The sequence below is a fragment of the Watersipora subatra genome, chromosome 1 (assembly GCF_963576615.1).
Source record: "Watersipora subatra chromosome 1, tzWatSuba1.1, whole genome shotgun sequence".
Classification (NCBI taxonomy): domain Eukaryota; kingdom Metazoa; phylum Bryozoa; class Gymnolaemata; order Cheilostomatida; family Watersiporidae; genus Watersipora; species Watersipora subatra.
Window position 1 is genome coordinate 51087500 of NC_088708.1, and position 23485 is coordinate 51110984.

The window sequence follows — 23485 nt, forward strand, 5'->3', positions numbered from 1 at the left end:
CAAATTCAAATAAATCTTTAGGTCGAGTTGGTTCTTCATCTTCAATTACCCTGTTTATACTCATTTCATAATTACTGATCAGACGGTTTATTTCCTTCCGAAGATTTACTTTCCAATTCAATGCCTTCTACTATTTCCTCCTTTTTGAGTAAATGGAGAATGTCCTTCATTTCAGAGCTTTTGATATTCATATTTTCAGTCCCAATTTCGTGGAGCACCTACAAAATGTTAGAAAAGTCATTCTACAATCGATGCTTGTGATTTAAGACAAAGTTACACAGCCATGTTTTCTTGTTCATACTTACTCTAAGAACATGTGAAATTTTGATCTGCCCATCATGGTCTTCGTCAAGTATTTCTGCTATCTTCTGTAGTCTCGTCTCATCTGGTATCTTTTGCAACCGTCTCATAGCCAGCACGAGCTCATTTATGCTGATCACATCATCCCTACATAAACCACATTGATTTGTGCGGTGCTTGGTTGTCTTTCTTGAAGACGGTTCAACAAAATGCATCAAATATTGCTGAAGTTGATTAAGTGATGTAACTTCCACTCACTTGCGTTTTTGAATTGAGTCTTCTAGAACTTTCATATCCTCTTCTTTTTGTAAAGATGCACTTCTTTTCATCTTAACTTGATTCACCTGAAACAACAACCGTAAGCGATCCCAACTTACTAGCTGACTTGTTATGACGACCTGTTCTGCTTACCTAGCATCTGACAGATCGTGTTGAAAGTGGAAAATGTTTCTGCCAGCCTGGCAGAAACAGGCACTAGGCTTAAAGCATTGCAAGAACCAAAGAATTTGTCTGCTGAAATTATAAAAATGCAACAAATATGGCTGAATGTTTTCATTCTGTAAAAATCAGTCGCAAACTCCGACTGTTTTTTACTTCCGAAAACTGTCTCGACCAATTTGGTGTTCAGAATTGATGGAGTAAACTTGTGGATAGTGATAGCCAGATCAGAATCAGCTGGTTAAGATACATGTAATTGGTGTAACGCATGAATCTATGACAAATGAATGAAATAACAATTTTGCAACAGGAATTGATGTTGTTTCTCATGAGTCCCAAATTGTCTGGAATAAAAGGATTACAGCAAAAACCTTATTTTTAACCCAACAATTAACAACCACGAGAGTAAGCACCAGACATCGATGTTTCAACACAAAATATATTAAAAAATACAAAAATACATGAATCAAGGTGTTAGTATTGAATATGGAAAGGTAATTTTGAAAATGTAAAAGCGTTGTCAACATTCAACGTTAATAATGCTACACTCATGACATAAAGCATATCAGCTCATCAAATGTTAATCAACAGATCTCCACATGTAAAATGACCGTATAAATCATAAATCGGTTCAGCCATTTATATGAATCAGCTCCCCCAGCTTCATGTGAATTTGTCATTTCCTGATGAAGTGGCTGATCCATAATGTGAATCAACTCACGACCACATATGTATCAACCCATTTATGCATGCGAATCAGAGAATATTGCATTGTGTACAATCACTAATTCTAGATTCTCAACATATGCAGCAGATTTATTAAATACTGGATTCATTTAGAATCTTTAATCTCTAATAACCTAGACAACTCAACTCATTTTAAAAATACTTCAAATTCAAATCCTGCTTCAACCCACAGGATAAACGCAACACAAAACAAATCAATTGAGAGAATCTCATAAACATTTACCTGTTGCATACTGTTGCAGACTAAACCAAGACCATGACAACAGTCTTTTTCAACACAAACAAGGTTTTAAAAGAGAAAGTTTAGGAAATTTTAAACATGGACAAAATAATTCATAATGGTATGTATGCCACATTTTAATTTCATTGGTTTCTAGAAGAACAATTTTCTCAAGCTAAAACAAAATAGGAATTGCCTCCCTTGCACACAATGATACATTCAAGAGATGGCAACTACACTGTTTTAGTGCTGTTCATACAGCAAGTGTATTTAGCGTAAGAATAAAGTTGGTTGTTTTCTCATTGCTAGCTAGTTGAAAGTTAAAGCACTGCCTGATATTTAGCATATATATAATTATATAAGCATATATTTGGCCTATATAAAATAAATTTTGAAAAGGTATGTCAGGTAAAAGGCATTGTCAACATTGGTAATGCGACACTCATAACATTCCATGTTCTTAGAGAACAAGACAGGCACAACAGACCGAAATTCTGAGTAGTATTAAGAGCCTTGAATAGTACTATAAATAAAGTTTGATAAAATAAAAAAGGCGCCGTCAGAGTTTTTTATGGCAACTATTAATTGGCTCATGACCCTCGAGTAAACAAGTTTTAGCTATTATTTATGGTCTAAAGATTCCAATGAATATAAGTAACTACTATAGATACTAGGTTGTTTGTAGAATATCCACCGCTAAAATTCTCAGAGTCGGCCTTCCAGAGACCTTCAGACTCAATCTCAACACGGTCATCAGCTGAAGTTATACAACTCATTTCAACTCAATCTACTATGTTTTTTTTAACACCTGAAGCTCATTGTTCCGTTGTCTGGATTCACTCCAATTGAACAACTGAATTCAACATTGAGGAATTGATTTGCAGGTCACCAGTATGTAAGTTCCCTTAATCGTGTCATAAAATCTCCATAGACATCGAGGATTACACATACCTCTATCTCTTCAAGAAGGTGCTGCTTCTTCTCATAGAGGTCATCCGATAGCCCACTCAGGTTGCTGATCATTCTGTTGACAGCTGAAGACAGGCGCTTGGCACTTTTTGATTCAATAATCTGAGCATCTGTTTCCACTAGGGTCTTCAGTTGTGTCAAGTCCTGTAATGTTTATGCGACAGTCTACATAAAACTCGTGTATCTCAGATTATTTCATGAGCAATTATGGATGCTTTTAGATTCCTACTCTCAAGGGTAACGCGTGACATAACATCAACACATATCTATCGTAGAATGAAGTATGCTCTACACTTTTATTCAGCCATCCCTTTATCCATAAATGTGAAGTTATCTTCTGCATGCCGCTCACGGCAATACATGACTAATACGATAACTACTCCATCACTGACTCGTAAACAAATCCCATCAAACATTTTTATTACACATCGAAATGTTTGTTAATACACAAGCAGTCGGTTATCGTAGCCTACAGACATCAAGCTACAACGACCTTGGGCCATGGCTTTTTATGATGCATCAACAGACTTGTACTTATCCGCTGTCGACACGCTTTACCCGACTCAGTTATTGCGAGCTCTTGTGTACACCAATTCTTAAGAATTATGAGGTCAATGCCGCTGATTGGCCAATCTGTGAACGCATCTTTTGCCTATATAGTCGCCACACTAGGCTGTTATAAGTACCTAACATGGCTGTTATAGGTAACTAGCATAATGGTTTTTACGCAAGGTTAAAGCAGATTTTACAAATACCAAAAAAATCTGTGCCATATTTGTGCACCCTGGATTAACTTTTGAACAGTGGTTATAACCAACTTAATCAACACCAATCGGCTGGTGCGTACATCTTGTGGAGTGGATGGATAAATTGAAAAATTTGGTCGTAAAAATTAACCTTTCTCAAAAATCATCTGTTTAAAATTGACAATTTTTAGTTGATCTAGTTGAAAAACCAGTGATTTTAATGTAATTGTATAGCATCGCAGCTTTTTCGTATCACTATTTTGCAAATATAGTGAATTTTCACAATTTGAAAATGTCGTTAAAACTGATACCGTATTTGGTCGAAATGACATAAAAATATTATTGAATACCTAAATCCTTAATGTTATCTGCTGCTGTTAAAGCGATAAAAATTTGTGCCCCCAGTTAATCATCAACTTTTATAAGAAACGATTTGATCTGTATAATATACTTTCATTGCTACAATCGACTGTTTCGTAACGGATTCTATTGGCTAGAGAAAGAAATTGCACATTAAACATACCTTGGCTCATGAATAGTTTATTTTTGTGACTGGCTGTTTCCCTTTATTATTTTTCAATTAAAGTCAGCCGTAGACTGGTTGTCTCGAGTCATGTTGCAGCTATGATACATTCCACGCTGAGTGGAAATGGTTTAGCGATAATATATCTTAAGAGCTAGCAGTCTCATGGTGAGTAAACTTGAAAGGTAATATATTATTAAGTCGTACAAGTTTATATCAGAAGTTTATAAGTAGCAACTCTAACCTCTTGATACTCATCATAATGCTCCTTTAGCGTGTCAAGTTCCGACTTTTCTATGCCCATTTGCTTTTCCTCCGCAATTTTTTCTATTACATCTTCGAGCTGTTCGATATCCTCGGATGAAAGTTCTTGGTCAGCTGAATCAGCTTCAGATGGTGCAGAGATCTCAGCAGGAGAATCTTCAGTAGATTTTTTAATTGTGGCAGCTGTAGAGCTTGAGAGGGTAACATCTGCCTGGCTTACCCCCTCTGTAATAAAAACTCACAAATGAAATAAAAGAAAGGAAATAGGCCTCCTGGCAAGCAGTACCTGCACCTCATAAAATTATACGGCTAGATGTACTTGCTTGAACAAGAAAACTGCAAGTTTGGTTGAAAGTGATATAGATATACACTTGTTATAATAAGGGTAAGGGGAACAATACTTAGCTAGAATTCGCTATACATTTTGGGTTTAGAGTTTTCTTTATTTAGCATTGTAGTAATACTGAAATATATATACATATATTATATGTATATATATATATATATATATATATATGTATATAAACATATATATGTATATATACATATAAACATATATGTATATATACATACATTGTATATATGTATATATACATATACGTATATATACATAGTGTATATATATATATATACACGTCACTAAAGGTTCACTAAGATATATATATATATATATATCTTATTTCTATATACAGTCAAACATGGATAACTCGTCCACGGATAGCTCGAAAAAATGGTTAATTCGAACATTTCCTTTGGTCCGTTCCCACGTAATGATAAATTGCTATAGATAACTCGAATTCAACACTGTTAATTCGAACTGTTTTTTTGCCCAACAGCTACCGAAACGGTTGTTTTCGCTTTAGAAAATCACTTTATTCAAAGCCATAGAGGTAAACTTCATCTTTTCGTAATTCATAAGCGTCGTTATTACCACCATCGGCAAAATATTTTTGTCAACGACTTTTCTAAAAGTTTGGTGAAATTGGATTTATACTGCGATACGATGAATAGCACGGGCTAACCGGGTCACGCGCGCAAGAATTTTCGCCACGCACATACAAAACAAAAATCGCATGTTGTTTTGTATGTGCGTGGCGAAAATCCTTGAGTGCGTGACTCGGCTAGCCCGTGATGAATAGTTTTCCGACGTTGATTCCGTGTTGAATCAACGTCGGAATGTTGAATGTTTAAAACGTCTTAAAAATGTTGTAATTAAACGTATACGTTGTCTGAGCTACAAAAAACTATTCATCGTTTGACCTAAACACAGAATACGTGTGTACATTCAATAAGTATCTATTAAAAAAGCGTGAGTGATATAGAATGTACCGTAAAACCTCGTAAAACTTCTAATTGAACTGCCTCGGAGTGTTGCTCTTAACGAATCCCCGGTAAAGTAAAGTAATCTGCATAAACTTCAAGAAAAAACGGCAAAATTGATCATGGGTAAAACCCCAAAAGAAAAAAATGTCTTTTCTTTTGAGCATTTCAACAACGATCAAGTTTTGCCAATGTCAATCTGAAAAACGTCCTGGCAATAACATCACCTCAAGCAACAAACCAATCTCAAGTGATAGAAAAATCTCTATACTTTTTCATGAAAACGTTTTAAACTTTACATTAGAAGCATTTAATTTGAAACAAGCCATTTGTGCTTTTGATTTATATTATAGTTTGTATATGTACATGTATCTACTAATAAATAAGTAAATATATGGACTTGTGACAGTGCTCTGATAACTTGAATGCTCTGATAATTCGAACACTTTTGCTCGGTCCCTTGAAGTTCGAGTTATCCATGTTTGACTGTATATATAAATCTCCAAGTTTGTTGTTTGGGATTCGATCTGTCCATCTATAGCGAGTTGTATCTAGCAATGACAAATTTGTATCGCGTAATTACTCTCGAGTATATTACGCGCCTGTATATATATATATACATACATATATGCATATATATGTAGCAAACATGCCAAAGAGTGCAATGAGCTTTTATGCAACATTTATTAATATAGTCATAAAGGGTTATAAGATAGCGTCTGTACGCACAACACTCTTCGTATCTACCGTTGTTCATAACATGGGTAGGGTACACGTGTAGGGTAGCGTCTGTATATACAAATATATGCATGCAGTATATATTGTATATACATGAATATTTATTCACGTATATATATACTAAAATGAATAAATATAGAGTAAGTACAACAGGTTTTACTAATAAGTTATTTGTTTGTACAATATAAATATACAATATATATATATAATTATTATACTAACTAGTATATTATATACTAATAAACGCCAGCCTACCAATCATCTCAGCTTTGTCGAGCAGCGTGTGCTTAGCCAAGTCCTCTTCTGCAGACAATACTTCAGACTGTTTCTTAGTCTGCAATTACCCATAATCCATTTCAGGAGATAATCATGATCCACAAGTACATGTAGATGAAGTCAACAAAGGAGAAGGATGGTGGTGCGTGTGAGTGTGTATAACATAAAGGTTAAATATTCTCAGAACCAGAATATATGTACCAGTTATGTATGTACACATGCTACAGTTGCTTCGTATTCTAAGATTTTTAACTCGAAATCTTGGAATATGCTTAAGAGCTTATATCATGCTAGCTTGTTAGTTGATTAACTGTAAGTAGATTTTCATCTCTTGAAAAGCTGCCCCAACTTCTGTTATTCATAATTCACATCTCTTTAAATTTTTACATAGCCTTTTAAAGAATTAGAATAATCTCACAAATTAAAAGGGGGACAAATCCAAGTTGACTGTGTTGTCTCCTTATGGGCAATGCAATTTCTTGATTGCGATCAGTTATTGCCTCATGTCCAAATACTGAGGTCAATAATCATGCTGTCTAAGCTTGAATGATGACAATTGCTCCTTAAAGAAAAATAATTTACACATTTCACAGCGATGCAGCTGGAATAACCACAGATCGAAACTGTAGTAACTTGTATGTTGTACATTTTACTGCTAGAAATTCCCCTGTCATACAGCCCATGACCAAAGTGATAATGGAAAAAGAAAGGGTACTGCCGGTTGAGAAATGCAATATTAGCAGTCAAATGGCACTGCAGTGCCATAGGATAACTGTAATTGTAGCTGTAATGTACTGGGTGTTATTATGTACAACAAACAGCATTAATGAAAGGAAAAGATTATATGTTTATATCTCTCCCCTGCAATAGGAGAAATGCAATATTAGAAGTAAAATGGCAAGCCGCTGTGTAATATACACAGGCTGGGGGCTGTATATCATTGGTCATAGCAACCAATATCAAGAAGTTGTTCTATTTATCTAGATTTCTGTATTTATATTTAAAAAATTATGCTGAATTTAAAATTCTAAACAGATTTTAGCTGGTTGTCATAGAAATAGATGTATATCTATAAAAAATGTAGGCCTATTACTTAATTTTGCAGATATTGAAAATGGCTTGGCAGTTCCACGATATTGGGCACAGCCGCAGTATCATCAATAAAATCTTGAAAAAAATAATAACAGTAACATATTGCACACCATCGGTCACTATATACTTCGATCTTGTAAATTCGAATGATTATTCTTATAACCAAATCTCATAATAATCTTATAAAATCAAATAATTATTCTTACAATTAAATATTGTAATAATCTTATAAGAATCGTTAAAAAAATATCATCGTCATTTCCTTTACTTTCACTGCTTTGGACATCAGTTGGAATACCAAAGTACTCATTATGTGTCCAAATGTCAGAGTCCGGTAGAATCGGCAAAAAAGAAACGATTACTTTTCAGCACTTTTACGTTAATAACAGAAACCTTCGGAAGTTGGACAATGCCATAAACTGGTGAAATGTGCATGTTTTTCTCGTGAAGTGCGCACGACTTAATGGTTCTACTCTCTGTTGCACAGTCTTATCGGCATTTTGTGGGCTGGTTTTTATTTTGATTAAAAAAGGCTTGTAGAGTTGTTTTTGTGATTTTAGGCCAAATTAAACTGTCTATTTATGTATAATCCGATCAGATGAGTAAGGTTTAGGATATTGTCTACAAATTTCCAAGACTTGGTAACATATTTAAATAGGTTTATAAGTGTTTTGCATCGTTATTATACTTAAAGACTCTGTTGCAAAATGGTTAAATTTATTGATGAGATTTCGATACAAGGGTTTGTGGCGGTGTTGATGAATAATTTTCGTGAGTTGTGTGCACATATGCATTTATCATAAAGCTCCCGAACAATCGCTTCGCTCGCGTTTGGTCGTGGGACAATGCAAGTGAAATAACCATAGACTAGGGCTGTGATTTGTATGTTGTACCTCTTCAAGTTTGTCCTGCTGCGCAGCTGCTTCTTCCTTCTTTTCTCTAGCGATGGCTTCCTCTTCAGCAGTGATGAGTTTTATCTTGGCTGCTGGGTCTATCTTCTCCCCGGTAACTTCGGCAGCATGAATTTCCGCTTCCGCTGTCTGATAAACACAAACCAAGTTTAATGAGATGAACAAACTATAGACAACCTGATGAAATGTATAGAAAAAATATGGCACTGTTGAAAAATTTGATAATACAAAATACTGCAAAACGCATATTATGATACGTCCAACCAAAGTTTTCATGTAAGTTTATCAACATTTTGATGAAACTATTCCCAGTCTCAATATTTCTAAAGTAAAATATTCAAATGTTTAAGAAAATAAAGCAAATGACATACTGTCTCTAATAAACTTGATGCAAACTATTGGCTATAGAATGTCACAACAAGCTTCTAAATTCAGTCTTTGGGCTCGTAGGGGTACGCTATCGGCCAATAAAACTAGTGCTGGGCACAGGTAATAACACTCGTTGAACTCGCGGGTTTATCCTCTCTAGAGTCTGGGTAATAGAAATTTTGAGTATTTCGATTTTGCGGGTCCAGGTTTTGACTTGCGAGTTCGGGTTTTGGTACACGAATCCTGAGCACTGTTTAACAACCCACCTGTTAACTCTGTGAGCTCGAACATAGGTCGATAAAAAACAGAAAAAAAAGAAATTTAATAGAATTATAATTGCATTGTAAATTTTAAGATATGCCCGATGTTTGGAAAGTTTAGACATGAAACTCGTATCAACAAACTCGATACCCGAAAAACTCGTTGGCCCAAGAAGTACTCGCGCCAAGCACTAAATAAAACCCCTTCACGATGCTTTTCCTTAGCCTCACCGTATTCTCAGGCAAGCTGCTGATGACCTCCTTCAACTTCTCCTCAGTACTCAGTGTGTCTGGCAGGTAGAGGGCCCGAGACATGAGCAGGAGAGATATTGGTATCTTGTCATTCAAATGCATGTCAAGCCACTGCTTCAGCTGATAACGCAAACGCCATTCCGGGACTCCTATAGCCCTCATTCCGCGCGCCCTGCACGCCTGCTGTAACTCGCTCTCCGTCAGCGTCCCTAGGCCTTCTTTGTAGATTTTCTACAAGAGAAACCCACAAACTATGTGATCATTGTTTCATCATACCATATTTCAGCAAAAGAATCATAAAACAATTCAAAATAATACAATTAATCGTTTTCAAAGCGAGTTGGTAGTTATCATTTCTCTTAGGAACATCAAGTAAACAGCTACTCCAATACATGTATAGCTAATGTCCAATATTGGAAATATATTTTGGTGAAAAGTTCTATCGAAAATTGGAGTTGCTTTAAGTAAATTTATAACAACTTACCATTGACAATGATAGATGAAAATAAGAGTGTAGTTGCAATTTACCTAATTTGGTATTCTATTTAAATATTCATTTTATCGGTTTTGTTTTCTGTGAATCATGCTTGTTAATTACTCATTGCCTTTTCTTTTTCAGTTGCCCTTATAGGTTGTAAGATATGAGCTCGCGTATTATAAGTAAACACATGTTTGGTTCACAATGAATGATGTTTTTCCAAATATGAGTAAATTGTTTATTACAGTCATGTCTTGATTCTACTAACATACTATCTGCTCATATCTGCAAATAAGCACCTGAGCACAACTGTCATCCATCACACATATCATAGAAAATGGGACAGCTGCAAAGTCTATTCTTTTTTGGAATATGATTATGAAACGAACGATTTCATTTTAATCAAAAATAATGTACAATCATTCAGCATGCTCATGCAGGAGCATTACGCAGGACATATGAAATTGAGCAAGATTATATCGCTATTGCGATAGTCTACAAATCAGCATGAGTTAGTTTTACTTGATATTTTGTTTCTCTTTATAAAATGTAATTAAAAAAATTAAAAAATAGCAGTTGCAGATGATCCAATTTTTAGCAGCACTATATGTATAAAAACAGTCATTGTTAGGTTTCTATATATACCCTTAAAGGTTGACTTGCAACAAAATTCACATTACAGTTATTTGGTATCAAAAGATTCACCATGTCTTACTCTGTTGTGTTGTAGGTGCCAAATATGTGGAAAAGTGATTACAAGCTCTCAAAAGCTAAAAAACGAACAGTTAATCGCAGTCACACGAGACTGCCGTAGTTTGGATTCTCTTTCCAAAACGGCTCAAATGTGACGTAGTTGTGAAAGATGGTTTCTGTTTACACTTTCATGCAACCTTATTTGTCGAAAAATTTTCACAAATATACTTCACGCATTCAATAAAACCATGTCTATTGTTCTTACGCATCTGTTTTATCGTCATTGTAATGCTGTCACTTAGCAGTGTTACCTTATAACTTACCGTAAAAATTCAGTTAATTTTTTAACCTTACCTCGAAGGAGTACATATCATTGTCTGATAATCATGACGAGCCTGTTGGTCACGTGTGATAATCGAAAAGTGCTGCAAAAATTATTTGCAAAGTATTGGGTTACATGATCAGATTACGACTTGCCGATTAGACCAGGCCGAAACAAAACTGTAAAGTAGCGAGCATCAATATTTGATGCAGGATCTTCGGTAAAACCCGAAGTGTTTGTCATAAACTAGTGCTACGATAAGTTTTATATTGAGATTTTTATTGGCCTTTCAATTCACGTGAGAACATACGTGACAAGACAATAACCAAATTTCATGACTACGTCATCGAAATAAAGGGATTCCAATCTACGGCGGCTTTTCTTTTTTGAGCTTTTAAGAGCTTGTAATCACATTTCCACATATTTGGCACTTACAACACAACAGAGTAAGACATGGTGAATCTTTTGATACCAAATAACGGTAATGTGAATTTTGTTGCAAGTCAACCTTTAAACAACATGCTGCATAGGTATCAGTAAAATACATTGTCAGCAGCATACAAGCGCATTATGGTGTGAAGGGAAAATCGAGAAGTCGCATCTAATATTATTATTGACAATAACCAAAACATAAAAAGTGATTATAGTATAAAGTTTATAAAATTCTGATGTCAAACCTCCCTTGACGTGTCATCAATAGCTAAGCAAATGTGATCAGCTACCTGTTCTCATGTGTCATCAATAGCCAGGCAAATATGATAATCTACCTGTTCTCATGTGTCATCAATAGACAGGCAAATGTGATCAGCCATCTGTTCAAATGTGTCACTGGCTGACTCACCTTATCATCCGCTTTGAGATGACGAAGTCTTACTCCAATTTGGAAAGCTATCATTTTAGTAGTGCCAATGCTATTGATCTCCAGGAGCTTACATAGTGCCACCAGATGTTCCCTTGTCATGTTATCTAATGTAATCTCATCCTTGAATAGCTGTGTGTACTTTAGAATGTCTTCGGTCTTAACAGTAGTCCCGCCTTCACGAATCTAGAAAGGCAGCATGTTACCGAAGCTTTTGTAATGCTGACACTGGCAGCGCATAAATTGGTAATACCTTGAAACCTGGGACCCAAAATAATTCAGGGAGTTGTTTCCCCCTTATCCTACGCCTGAGTAACCTCGGCAGCGTGGTTTTGCTTTATTGTTTCGTACGGTACATAGAAAACAGTAAGGATGGCCTTTAATGAACTCTCCCTATCTGCCATTAAAAAACCAAAAGTTAAATAGATAATTAAAAGTTAAATAAATAGACAATCTATGCATTCTGAAAAAGTGACAATTTAGAATTAGCATGTGTGGCAATAAGACATCAATAGCTAGCCTGTGTACCATCACTAAAAAGAGTGTTAGGCAAATAACATACTAAACAGATGGAATATTACATGTGAGAATAATTATCACTGACAAACATCAAAATGTATCCTGTGTACTCAAAATATAATTGCTAGCCTGTGTGCCACAAATATATCACGATTAGTCTGTGTCCCAACATCAAGGTAATAACGTACCTCCGTTAAAAAGTCCTTAAATTCTTTTGCAAGTTCGTTGTGTTTACCAGATCCAGATTTGACGAGAGCCGACTCCTCGACTGTGTCTTGTAGAAACTTGGCTATTTCCAACTTTGCCTTCAAGCGCTTCTTCAGTTTCTTTTTCTAAAGAAAACCGCTAAAAATATGTAAGAGTTATCAAACTTAAACTTTATTCAAGTTTCAGTGAAAGGAACTTGCATGCTCATGTTTGCTCCACGTCTGCCTACCATTTTTGCCAATTACTACAATGATCTAATGCGCCAAGCTCTTTCACGCTATTTCGTACTTTTGGAGTGAAACTGTCCATATACGCAAAGGATGCAAAAATAATCACCATAATTATATAAACCTATATCAGCTGACAAGAAATAATCCGCATTAGAACACATGGAAAATATCACAATAGCACTGAAACAATAATCATAATAAGCTCATATAACGTAATTGTTATAATCCTAAACCGTTTAAAATATAAAATAGTCTACTACTGAAATCTCACGAGTAAGATTGTACATTATGAATATTAACTCCACACCAACTACATTATCTCTCTATAGCCTTTTGTCTATAGTTGAGCTTTAGTCATTTTATCTGCAGCAAAAAAGTGCTCTGGCATACATTCCATCCATGTTTAATATATCCAGAGTGCAAGGATAGCATTGGTTAAGCATGGTTGGGTGTTCAAGAAGACTGGAGGCAACTGTACTGAGCTACATGACATACATGTACATTAAACGGTATACATCGACACCTTACAGATGCAGTTAATGATTGATGGGCAGAGGAAAATCAGATAAAACTAATAAATTTATAGCATTTCTATTACCTGTATGTGATATCTATTATAACAGGAATAGTCTTAATGCATCCTTCAGCTAATCTCTAGTTTAATGGAATGAAAAGGAAAGTTGCTTAATCTAACACCTATCCAGCATTTCACCAGTTTGACCTAAAATGACAGTCAGTGGATTTTTGTTAAAAGCAAAGAGAAGACAACTACGTAAAATTGGTTTAGAAGTGATATTTTGGCCTGTTTATTTAACTACAAACACTATTCCTTAGATAAATTCAAATGTTGATGGCATACACACAGCACAATTCAATGTACTAAATTAGAAGTAGATCAATGATAAGACAACTCCCGCTTTAGGTTGATAGATTGCCTACCTCTTTATCCTCTTCCTTGAAGGTGCTTGGCAGCAAGCCTGGGAATAATTTGAGAGCCACTGGAAGAAGAAACTCCATGAAAGGCACAATTAGGAACACGGAGAAAGGGAGCAGTCGAAACAGGTCAGCTGTTGTCCTCACCAACTGCAAAGCAAATAGTAAGAAAGTAACGGGGATGGGTATCCATCGTTTTTCTGTGACGTCATTCTATCGTTGTCTGCCATCTTTAAGGACAACTTTTATCGTTAAAAGCACGAAGTTTCTGCAATTAATTATTGCAAACAATGCTTTTGTTTGCAAATTCACTACTTTAGTATCAAAAAAACACCGAAAAATACTATTAAGCAAGAGAATGACAATCATTTTCTAAAAGATGGCGGCTTTTTCTTGGGCCAGCGCATGTGCAAACAGGGTGAGATGACATCAAAAAAACGATGGATTAGAAGCAATCTTATGAAAGTACAAGTGAATACACAGAGGCAGGACAGGTAAATACTGTATTATGAAGAATATACTTCAACACTTCTCATTTCTTGAGAGCCTCAACTTAACTCTGCAAAGTTACTTTACGGAAAGAAATTTTTGTAACAATACCAATCTTGTGACAGATCGTTATGTTGCAAATGGTAAGAATGGTCTTTAGTGAACTCTCCCTATCTGTCATTATAAGGCCGAAAATATTTACATCTGCTAGGAATACACTCACAAGAAATCACTCAATACTTAGAAAATGAGGCTCTTGTGTTTGGAGACCATAAAAAATATCTTGAACTCTTCCGGAGTTGAGTAGTGATGTCATCAATTATGACTAGTCATGTGATCTGCTCGATACTCATTAAATGCACTGCAACAGTTGATTTGACATGAGTGCCCCCGGAGTCACCATTTTGTAAACAAATCTGTTATATCTTCTGGCATCTACACTTTAGGTCAGTAAATAATTATTCTTAATTCACAAGGTTGGCACACATCTTAGCAACTCAGCTTACAATAGTCTCTATATCCAGTCATGGATTTAGCTTTGAATGTACAAACAGACACAGCAAAATGCTCATGCCTTCTAATTCTGACACAGGTCATTCGGCCAACCCATTACCAGCCAGACAAATCTGATAATAAATAAATATAAATTTCATACTTCTACATACATAGGATTTGTATATACTCCACTTATAACCTTTCTCGAAAGTAAGTCTGATTTACATGGTTGCTGAATCCCTTATTGATCAAGTCTGAAGTAAATACGTGAAAAGTAAAAAGGCGGATGAAAATTGCAAAAAGATGATAAAATATAAAAACAGAAATATGCAAGGTAATTTTGTTAAAAATTCCCCTAGTCTAAAGTAGAGTAAGTCATGCTACTAAATCTCCTCTTTTACTTCACCACCTTTACTTCAATGCCTATAGATTGTAGTTCTATCTATGTCTCAATGATGAAGTGACAATAAAAAACCTTATTAATTTATTAATATAGTATTTTAAATTTAGTTTATAATATAATTCTGTATACTGCATTTGTTGAAATGCTTAATGTGATCATCTGAAGTATTTATTGCTAGGTTCACCGTTTATGGGCTACAGAACAGACAAAATGAAATACAGTGCATTCTTATAGGACAAATTGCTCCAAAATTCAGCTTATGAGTCAACACTTGGAACAAATCGACTTTGCATGAAAATATTTGACGAACAATAGATAAATATAAAAATTAATAAAAAATAGACTCAATCTTCATAAGACAAACGGGAGTTATCTTCTCGGGTAAAACTAATTCAATAGGAATTTCTAACCTGCTTTCGCTCTCGTCTCGTTAGGGACCTGCCATTCAGTACTCCCCAGACATATCTCGTGCAGATCTTTACATCAATAAATAATAATCGGAATCCATGATAGTAATGCTTAGCTTCTTTAACAGTTCTCCTCCAGATGCGAATGTGCAGTGGTTTCTTGACTTCAACCGACAGTGGTGTTTCAGGAGTGCTAGAGACTTCACCGGCGCCTGCGCTAATGTCCCGCATCTTGGATTGATCAAGGCGCGTGCTTCCTGATGTAGCCTCACTCACCTGCGCGACATCTTCTGCCTGCTTCCGCCTCTTCTCGTCAATTTTTTTAGTTTCGGATAATATTTGAACAGTTTTATCAGCAAGACTTTTGGCGTCATCTAGTCGACGACAAGAAGTATGAAAATGTCCAAAATGGCTGACATGTGAGCGACTAACAATTGAGAATAGAGGAGAGTTTCGGATCGAAGTGTGAGTATGCACTGGATTACTGACATGAGCAAAATTGGAAATGCATAGCTGTCCACCATTGACAGCATAAGACAGAGACCTGCATGGCATCCAAAGACTTTGTTTACTGCAGTATCTGCAACAGATGCATGAATGACATTAAATACTCCTAGAACATAGCTGTGAGATCAGACACAAGGGAACACAAATCTCTCACGTTTCACATCAACTCAACCAGACTTGGCCCACGCCGTGTACTATTCATTAGCTATTAAACATATCGAGCTACCTTTGTTATACAGCGGAACCTCGATTCTCGAACATAATCCGTTCCAGAAGAGTGTTTGAAAACCGAGTTGTCCGAGATCCGAAACAATTTTCCCATTAGAATTAATGTATGTAAATTTTGATCCGTTCCAAGTCAAGAAAACAACTTTTGTAAAGTATTTTTTATCATTTTGCACCATAAAATGTACTGTATACTGCATACTATAAATAAAAATGGGTAAATATAGATCATGTTTGATTTTAATTGATCTATGATGATGAAAAAAGAAAACAAAACGTAAACATTTCCATGTTTTGCTCTCAAAACAAAGGATAAGATACAATACCACAAATTGCAGAAATAAATAATGATAAAGAGATAGGCCTAATGAAAAAGCAAAAAATGCAATAGATCAGTTACCTCAAAAATCATGTAAAAAATAGAAACAGCAATGGCACGTCTACTTCACATCTTTGTTTTTCACTATGGTACTTATGGTCGATTTCACCATGCCAAACTCCTTAACCAACACAGATACATGCACACCAGATTCATATTTAGCTATCAATTTCTTTTTAAATTCAATATTTTTGCGAACAATTTTTCGTTTTTCCTCAGCGTCTTTCTTTGTTTCTGAAGCCATGGTAACGAGTGTTTCCATGCTCTTTCCTTAACTGTTCCAAACTTTCCAATTTCAATGCGCATGCTCCGGTTTGGTCGAGAATCGAATTTATGTTCGAGATTTTTTGATTGAAAACCGAATTGGTCGAGAACCGAAGTTCCACTATACATGTATTGTCTCTATGTATGCACTCTTTAACCTCATGTTTAATATTTAGATATATATGGAAAGAATGGAGATCCTTAATCTTGTTTTGGCTATTTCCAGCAGCTCTAAGCAACGCAAGTTTAAGGCATATTTGTCAGCACAAAAAATGGTTGTGTTTAAAAATTCATTTAATTAATAGTTGAGTATGTTTAATAAATATTGTTTCAACAGATTTTTGAAATAGCACAATTTAGCCAAGCGCAACATGACCTTAAAATATGCCTGAAAAAAGTCAGAACTTTATTGTATTTACATTAAAATCTACAGCTTTAAAGCATAAAAATTGAGCAAGTGGTTGTGTCAAATCCCTATTTATGCAAGAAAAATTAATGATAGGTTATGAAGAATTGCTGTTGAGATCGTCTAATCTCTATGAGCCATCGTTCTAAATCTCAACTTGTGGAATGAAGAAGTAATTTTTCACTAGGGTATAAAGTGAAAGTGACGCATAGGGTCGATACAAGTTTTCAATCGATGCCCTGCCAGCTGATCATCACTACAATTTCATAAATCAGATGAGTTAGGCTAAAAATGTTACAGTTGTAATAGCTACAATACCCTATTAGTCTCATAATGGTGGCTAGTGAATGCCTAAACCTAGACCCAAATACACTTTGATTATATGGAGCATGAAGAAATTTGTAGATTAGAAAGAAAATTTTGAATTGCAATGAAAAAATGCTAAGTTCGTTTGATTACAGGTAGTTGTGCTTACAGCATAACTACAGCATTACAGCAGTTATAGTAATACAGAAAGATGAGAAAGCCATCTCAGCAAAGCTACATAAGGTCTCAATGTGACTACACCTAATAAAGATATAATGCAAGCTCTAGGTTGATGACAATGTCTGATGCCATAAAATGTGACAAGCAAGAGATTACAAAATTGTAGCATCGTGTAAAGCTGGTGACTTCAACTCAAATTCATGGATTTCTCATCAGCCAACTTATAGTCATGCCTTAAAAAAAGCTTTAAGTTATCCAAGCATGCCGTCTGCAGCTATGCCCTAGTCTCAAATACTATAATCATCTCCCGCATTTGATAGCCAATGCGTAAGTTGCTAGAGGGTAAAAGAGACCATAAATCAGTTACATTAAGTTTGTGAAGTCTTAGTAACCATAGCAACTTGATATCTGGTTTACCTTAATCGAAGGAAATGAGTAACTCCATATCTATTGTGATAGGGTAAAGCTTTGCCAAAAAGACCAACACCTGGAATATACAGTAATTCAAGTTTAAGAGTTGTAAATGATAACGAAGCGGCAATATTTTTCTAATGATTTTTTAACTATTGGAAAGACAACTTCAAATATACATGCAAAACAGTCTATCATCTATGTGAGCCTCGGTATTCAGTTATTTGCATGCGCGCCAATTTGAAAGTAAATACAAATAGTAACCAGTCTGTAAAAATAGAAGATGTTGACAAAGGACAAACAAATGGCTGAACGACTAAATAGCATCTCTATTCATCGTCAATAAAATTTAAGTCTGGTGTGACTCGTGTGAACTTTCTGAGACCATGAACATAGATGTGACTTCTAGAAATTTTGAATCTTTATAAAGCTTAGCTAATTTTTACAAAACAACCAATATTTTACCATACTATAATCTCATGTCTGGTTTCAGAGTATAAAATAACGGAGACCATTTCAATTATATGGATTGAAAATAGAGCAGTATTGAAGGCTATCGGTAGTCCCTAACAGGCTATGTAATATGACAGCAGACTAGCGATAACAGTCTAATGGAACTAACCAGAAGATCAACAGTTCTAAGAGCTGAAAATACAAATTAAAGGTGAAGTATTCACGTAAACCTGCAGCATAGTTGCTCCTCACCATAGCACCAGTACTGCAAGTTCTCAAGTAATATTCCTACTTAAACTAATGGAGATTAATAACCTAAACCTATATAATGTATAGTTATAGAAAAAGTTGTAGAAAAATAGATGTTGTATAGTTGTAGTTATAGTTGTAGAAAATGTTGCATATTAGGTTTGTTTGGAAACAAACAATTTTTAACATCATGTCGTCTAGAAAAGTGTTGAAATATCTTACAGATCAAAAAAGCACACAGTCATATTCTTTAGTTGAAAGATACGAGAAAATCATAAGAATACGTTAAACCATCTGGTGATTAAACCATCAGGTTATTAAACCATCTGGTGGTTAAACCATCGATGTCTTACCACTTTCAATTACCAGAAACTTTGGCCATTTTAGCTACTTCATGTAGCTCAACTGAACATCAAGTTGGCCAATTAGCGCATTTCTATGCTGCTCCAGCTGATTGGTAGTAGGTAAACAAGTTGCATCATCTAAGCACCAGCAAGTGGGCTTATGAAATAGCCATGCAACTATGTTACGTGATGCTAATGATAAAACTGTGAACTAATTGAACCAATATGAACTAGAACAAATGTGAACGCAAGCTGCAACATTCCTTCAAATGAATATTGTCATCACTGGAAAGAACTTCTTCTGAACTGCATCTACACACGATAGCAGTACCTTAATTGCACTGTTTCGGCTTGCCAAGTTTGGTACGCATTCAAAATAAAATTTGAAAAAAGTAAGTGTAGTAAAAACTCTACTTATGCATGATGTAACGCTAAAACTATCTGGAGATCGCTAAAATGAACTGTTCCTGTTAGTATAAATGATTTAGACAGGAAAACCACCAGTCATCTGTATAAGTAAGAGACGGCCATTGTTAGCAATAGGATACAATATATTGAGCTTAAAGCCATATAATATGGATTATCATGATAATATTGTGGTTAGATGCCAATTAAAAATTCATCACTATTTATGTTATTTATATTTTGTAATATTTGATCTTCCTCTATTTTCTATATATTTATTATCAGCGAGGTTCATTTTGAACATAGACACAAAATCAGCTGAATCTTTTGAAGCTATTCATTGAAAGATTTTTACAGAAAATGATGAGATGGGTTACTCTGTCATCTCAGTGTAATGTGCTTACAATTCTGTTTCTGGGTGTCGGATTATTCAATTCAAAATCATGGATTAGGAAGTTCAAAGGGTTTTCAGCAGGCTGGTCTTCCAATAAGGCAATAAAATATAATAGTTTAACATGATATAACCAAGTTAGGAAGATAGTACTTTGATAAAGGAATACAATTTAGATTTGAAAAACTTTTCTCAACTCAAACACTAATTAATTGGTCTAGCCAATGTCACCTCCTTGGTCTGGCTGTCTTTGTTTGTCTGTGTTGGGTAAGCCTAATAGGCCCCTATGCAAGTATTTGATGATTTTAGGAGTTATTTAGCATTTTAGACTGTTAGCAATAGTTGTAAGGTGAAAACGGAATGATAAAATGGATATTTTTTAAAAATATCGATTTTTTGGACCAAAAAATATCATATCTATCGGCGATATATATCGATGATATATATCAAGCCAATCTTGGTTTTGACACATTTTGGACATAACGTTGTATATACTAGTCATATTTTCTAATTTTTATACTCAAACATGTAGCTGATATTAGCCAGTGCAGCCAACGTACATGACGATCGGAAACTTACCGAAGAATTTATATGATGTGATCGAGTGTATTTATAGATGTGATCGAGATTGCCATGGCGGAGGAGTTATGATTGCCCTTTCACCATGTATTAATCACCACCAGATCCACTTAGAGGGTACATATTTTCCAATAGAAGTAGTTTGTGTAAAAATAGAATGCGTTGATAGTGGCCTAGATTTGATAATTTTGTGCCTTTACATCCCACCATCTTTTATCAGACAAACAATTGATCCACTTGACGATCTACTGGGACAAGTAGTGTCAAGATTTCCTAAATCTACTATATTTGTTTCAGGTGATTTTAACTTGCCTGACATAGACTGGATTATAGGTCAAGTTCGTTCTGGATCTCACAACAAAACACTTCACAAATCTTTTTTGAGCAGTCTGCTATCCCATCACCTGACCCAACTCGTGACTGAGCCTACACACCAACTTGGCAATACACTCGACCTAATCCTTACTAATAATGACAGCCTTTTTACAGATTTGAATGTGATCAATCCTGGACTAAGTGACCATTACATGGTAGGCATAAATATAAAAATCAGGGAATTTAGGCCAAATAGTAAGCATAATGATTCTTTTAAAATATACGCTAAGGCAAATTTTGAAGCTATCACTCTGGCTCTAGAGAAAACACTTTCTAAAGTGTCAAACGCTATTCAAAATGAAGAAAACATAAACACAACATGGCAAATCTTTGAAACGGACTTGAAAGAAGCAGTCAGTAACTATGTACCTAAATGCACAAAAAAGATCAGAAACAAAGACGAGCCCGTATGGTTTAATGATTCTGCCAGGAAGTGTGTAAGATCGCAAAGAAAATTGTATGATAAATTCAAGAAAAGTGGCCTGGACACAGACCTACAACAGTACAAACAGGCTAGGCGCCAAAACAAAAAGCTCTTTAGGAAAATGGAATATGACCACTATGATAGAATATTATTCAAACCACTGAGTTTGGGAGATAGCAAGCCTTTCTATTCATTTTATAGAAGGAAGAGTGGGAAGAGCTGCCATGGCTCTGTTATTTTTAAGGGTAAATCAGCTTTTGAGACTTCAGAGATTTTTAACAAGTATTTTCAGAGTGTTTTTTCTGGGAGCAGTTCATACTCAGAGCCGCTTTGGGCTGAAGGGAACTGTCCGATTACAATTACTAGTGAGGGGGTGAGGAAATTGTTAATTGGTCTGAAGACCGGAAAGGCCCCAGGCCCTGACCAGCTGAGGAAAGAGGACCTCAGTCTTGATGTGGTGGTCACTAGTCAGATTTTAGCTCTTATCTTTCAACATTCTCTTAATACTGGCCAGCTGCCTGATATCTGGAAGGCGGCAAACGTAGTACCAATTTTTAAAAAAGGCTCGAGAGACAGCCCCAGTAATTTTAGACCAGTTTCACTTACATGTATTGCATGCAAACTTTTAGAACATATAGTACTAAGCAATATTAATCAGCATCTTAATGTAACGCTCAACCCAAACCAACATGGATTTAGACAGGGTCTCTCATGCACTACCCAACTTGTCACAACAGTAGATGACATTATGAAAATGGTGGATGGAAATGACTCGGTACACGCTGCAGTGTTGGATTTTTCGAAAGCTTTCGATCGAGTACCTCACGGTCTCTTAATTGAAAAGCTGTTATTTATTGGTATTGACTCAGCAGTAGTTAGATGGATAGCACATTTTTTGGCAGACCGAATGCAGAGAGTGGTTGTGGAGGGAGCAACGTCTGGTTCTCTTGCAGTAACTTCTGGTGTTCCTCAGGGTTCCGTGCTGGGGCCCTCTCTTTTTCTAGTTTACATTAATGACATTTGTAGCATTATAGAGACATCGACATTAAGACTTTTTGCGGACGATGCCCTTCTTTATTGCCCGGTTAACAGCTTAGATAGTTCCCAGAAATTCCAGGAAGATTTGTTTTTGTTGGAAAGGTGGGCTGAGCATTGGGGTATGGTGTTTAACACTGATAAGTGTCAAATAGTCAGGTTTGGTAAGAACGGTCTTGATAGTTCTGTGGATTATTTTTTAGGAGGAATAGCGTTAGAGAATGTATCAGCTTTTAAATATCTTGGAGTTGAAATTACTAGTGATTTTAGTTGGGACTTGCAGATTGATTCGGTGACGGCAAAGGCTTCTCAGAGGTTGGGTATGATGAGGCATGTGCTTTTTAAGGCCCCCAGAAAGGTGAAGAGGGTTGCATACCTCACCTTGTGTAGACCTATAATGGAATATGCAGGTGAGGTATGGGACCCTCATTTAGTTAGGCAGATAACATCGTTGGAGAATGTGCAGCGAAGGGCTGTGCGTTTTATTTCAGATTTGAGGGGAAAACAGAGTGTTACGGAAGCAAGGCAGTTTTTGGATCTAGAGCTGTTGGAGGCAAGGCGTAAGAGTGCTCGCATGACATTGATGCTAGAAATTTTAACAAATAGCAAGCACAGTTCTTTTGTTGATAGTTTTAAGCATTTACAAGATACAATTCATGATCATAATACAAGGTCAACAACTAACGGGGAACCCCCCCCGCCATTGAGTCAAATTCGAGTTTTTATCAATATAGTTTTATGCCCAGGACTTCCCGCAACCTGCGAGGAAAGCCATGAAATTTTATCGAATTTTTGACAGACATTTTGAAGGCCTTCTTTTACCCGCGAGCGGGGTCTAAAGGCTCGAGTTTTACCTAGACCTAGACCTAGAATTATGTCCATTACCACATATTTATAGCTCAAATTAGTAGAAGAAACAGAACTTCTTATAAACTTTTGTTCATAGTTCAAACAAATAATTTGACATACCTTTCCTCATATTGAATTCATTCAAACAGGCATTATATAAAAATTTGCTTCATCGATTAGTACTAACAAACGCACACGTACATGTACATTACTCAGAATAGAAAATTATTTCTAAGGCTAGGC

General features: G+C 35.6%; 1 protein-coding gene across 2 annotated transcripts; it reads right to left on the reverse strand.

Annotated features, from left to right (window-relative positions):
• Positions 1-5: 5 nt before the first annotated feature.
• LOC137385929 (mitochondrial proton/calcium exchanger protein-like) lies at positions 6-23461 on the reverse strand. 2 transcript variants are annotated; one of them, XM_068072548.1, is made up of 14 exons: positions 23363-23461; positions 18145-18214; positions 15464-16040; positions 13673-13816; positions 12485-12628; positions 11760-11963; positions 9405-9656; positions 8527-8673; positions 6521-6599; positions 4188-4432; positions 2657-2818; positions 559-644; positions 306-447; positions 6-218 (listed from the first exon to the last, which is right to left on the reverse strand). In XM_068072548.1, the coding sequence occupies exons 1-14, from the start codon at positions 23370-23372 to the stop codon at positions 72-74; spliced, it is 2409 nt and encodes an 802-aa protein (XP_067928649.1). In that variant the 5' UTR covers positions 23373-23461; the 3' UTR covers positions 6-71. The 2 variants fall into 2 exon arrangements, with proteins under 2 accessions (XP_067928649.1, XP_067928650.1); XM_068072549.1 differs by lacking the exons at positions 15464-16040; positions 23363-23461 and having other exon boundaries at positions 18145-18160.
• Positions 23462-23485: the final 24 nt, after the last annotated feature.